General features: G+C 64.0%; 1 protein-coding gene across 1 annotated transcript; it reads right to left on the reverse strand.

Moving 5' to 3' along the window:
- Nucleotides 1-18: 18 nt before the first annotated feature.
- On the reverse strand, nt 19-2,044 carry LOC112125451 (trafficking kinesin-binding protein 1-like; the record flags this gene model as incomplete). Its single annotated transcript, XM_024223858.2, has 5 exons — nt 2,029-2,044; nt 1,371-1,447; nt 933-1,049; nt 680-780; nt 19-127 (listed from the first exon to the last, which is right to left on the reverse strand). Coding segments are annotated over exons 1-5 (420 nt in total), but the record flags the coding sequence as incomplete, so codon positions are not given.
- Between the last annotated feature and the right edge of the window lie 303 nt (nt 2,045-2,347).

The raw sequence follows: 2,347 nt of genomic DNA on the forward strand, positions 1-2,347 counted from the left end.
CCCCCCCCCAGCTCTCACCTCCAAGCGCAGCTTCTGGTTCTCCTCCTCCAGGCCCCTGAGTTTCTGCTGCAGGGCGTCGTACTGCACGTGCTGCTGCAGGGACAGCGAGGACTCGTTCCGCCGAAGCCTGGGGGGCAGAGGGACCGTGAGCAGCTGCAGCGCGGGCACCCAGCACCCTCTGCCACCGGGTGGGGAGCAGCCGCTCAGACCAGCACCCCCCGCCCCTGGCTCCACCACCGGGCAGGGAGCAGCCGCCCAGCCCAGCCCCGCCCACAGCATCGCCACCGGGCAGGGAGCAGCCCGTAGGCCCCCATAACCACCACCCCCCGGGAGGGCGCAGCAGCCTGGAGAGGGGCCCATAAAGCCCCATCCACCAGGCGGGAGGAAAAGGGACCCAAGCCCCTTCCTGCACCCACCTCCCTGCTGCCACCTGCTGGGAGAAGGGGCAGAGCCGCTCCAGTCCAAGGAGCTTCCCCTCCAAGTGCAGGTCCCAGCGGAGGGCAGCTCCAGGACTTTCCCGGACTCAGTGACCGAACGCTAGATGGGGGCCCAGCTCCGGGCCGGGCAGGATGCAGCTCTGGAGCGAGCGAGGCACGAGCCGTCCTGCAATGAGCTAGCCAAGGGCAGAGTCTCCCCCCGGCCCCCAGCGATGGGAGCAGAGCCCCCCTGGGTCACTCACGGCGTGGCAGTGGCTGTGGCCGGCTCGCTGTCCTCCACGGTGTTGGTGTAGAGATGGAGCAGATCATCCCGCATGGAAACCTCGTGCCGCAGCTGGGCAATCTGGGGGGAGACGAGAGGGCTGGGACGGGCTCGCAGGGCAGCATGGGGGGAGCTGGCTCACCAGCCGGTACGTAGAGCCGGGGGGCTCAGCGGGTGCAGGTGCCAGGGCCCTGCTCCCCCCCCCACCTCCCGAGCCCGTGGGGGGCCTTTACCTCCTCCTTGGCCAGTTCCAGCTGCTCCTCCAGGAGCTCGTTACGCTCCGTCAGGCTCCGGTTCTGCTTCAGCAGGGACTGCCCGATCCGGGCCGCGAGCTCCAGGTCCCGCTCCTTCTGCAGGGGCGGGGGGGACGGGACGAGACAACAGGCTGCTGTTAACTGGGGCAGGCCAGCAGGTACCCCATCCCACACCCAGACTGGCCCCTCTCCACCTTACCCCCACCCCACCCCCTTACACACTTCCTCCCTCCCCATCCAGGTCTGACCCCTCCCCGCCCACTGACCGGTCTCCAGCCCACCCTCCCAGAACTGCTGCCCCATGCCCAGGACCCTCTTATCCCAAGCCAGGAGCCTCTCATGGCACCATGTGGGTTTGCCACCACCTCTGGGGAGGAGCAGAGATTCAGGCAAGGAGGGGGAAGCAGCTCCGCCTACCTCCTCCAGCAGGTTGGTCACCGCGTCAAGATCATGGTAGGTCTTTGTGACCCTGCCGACCCGCTCGGAACAGAGGACTGTGAAACAGCAAGAAAGAAAGAGGGTTGGTTCCCCATCACATCACCAGCCCCCGTAGCTCCCCTGGAACGGGTCGCTTCACCTCCCACTGAAATACAGCCACCTCTGGGGTGAAGCCATCAGCTGCCCAGCCACTGCAAACTACAGCTTTAGGACAGGGTGTGCAAGAGCAGGAGTGCCCAGGGAGGCAGGAAGTCGATCCCTGGGGTGCATTCTGGAGCAAGGAAAGGGAAGCCAGTGCTCCCCCACAGCACGCTAGAAGCAGGAGGTGTTCAGTGGAACTGAGAGGGAGGAAGGGTGGTGCAGTGGTTAGAGCACTGACTGGGGACCCAGGTTCGAGTCCCTGCTCTGCCACAGAGCCCTGTGTGCTTGGTCCAGACACTTAACCTCTCTATGCCTCAGGTCCCCATCTGTACAATGGGGATAACAGGGCAGGGGCTGCGAGGATAAATGCAACGAAGATTGTGCTGTGCTCAGACACCCTGGGGACGGGGGCCAGACAAGTGCCTTAGAGCACATTTGTAACTGTAGAGAGGGAGCACGTAATTTGTGCAATACACAGTTTGCCTGTGGAACTCACTGCTACAAGGCGGCATCGAGGCCAAGAGCTCGGCAGGGAACAGACATTAGACGTGGCTACTGGGAACCTCCGCGGCAGGTTTAGACATAGATCCTTGTACAAGGATCAAACCCCTCACACCCTGAGGCCGCTGACTGGGGGGATGGTAAGGAGACGGGTCCCCGACGGGCAGGAGCCACCTGCCAAGGCCTCAGCAAAGCCCAAAGTTAAACAGAACCTCCCGGCCCCCTTTAACATTCTCCCCCTACACACACTTCACTGGAAGCTTGGTTGGTTACACACACACAAAACCTGCGCTCAGCCCCTTTCCCACCAGCCA

The sequence above is a fragment of the Terrapene carolina genome, unplaced genomic scaffold (genome assembly GCF_002925995.2).
Source record: "Terrapene carolina triunguis isolate 2854851 unplaced genomic scaffold, T_m_triunguis-2.0 Scaffold31167, whole genome shotgun sequence".
In the NCBI taxonomy this organism is placed as follows: Eukaryota; Metazoa; Chordata; order Testudines; family Emydidae; genus Terrapene; species Terrapene triunguis.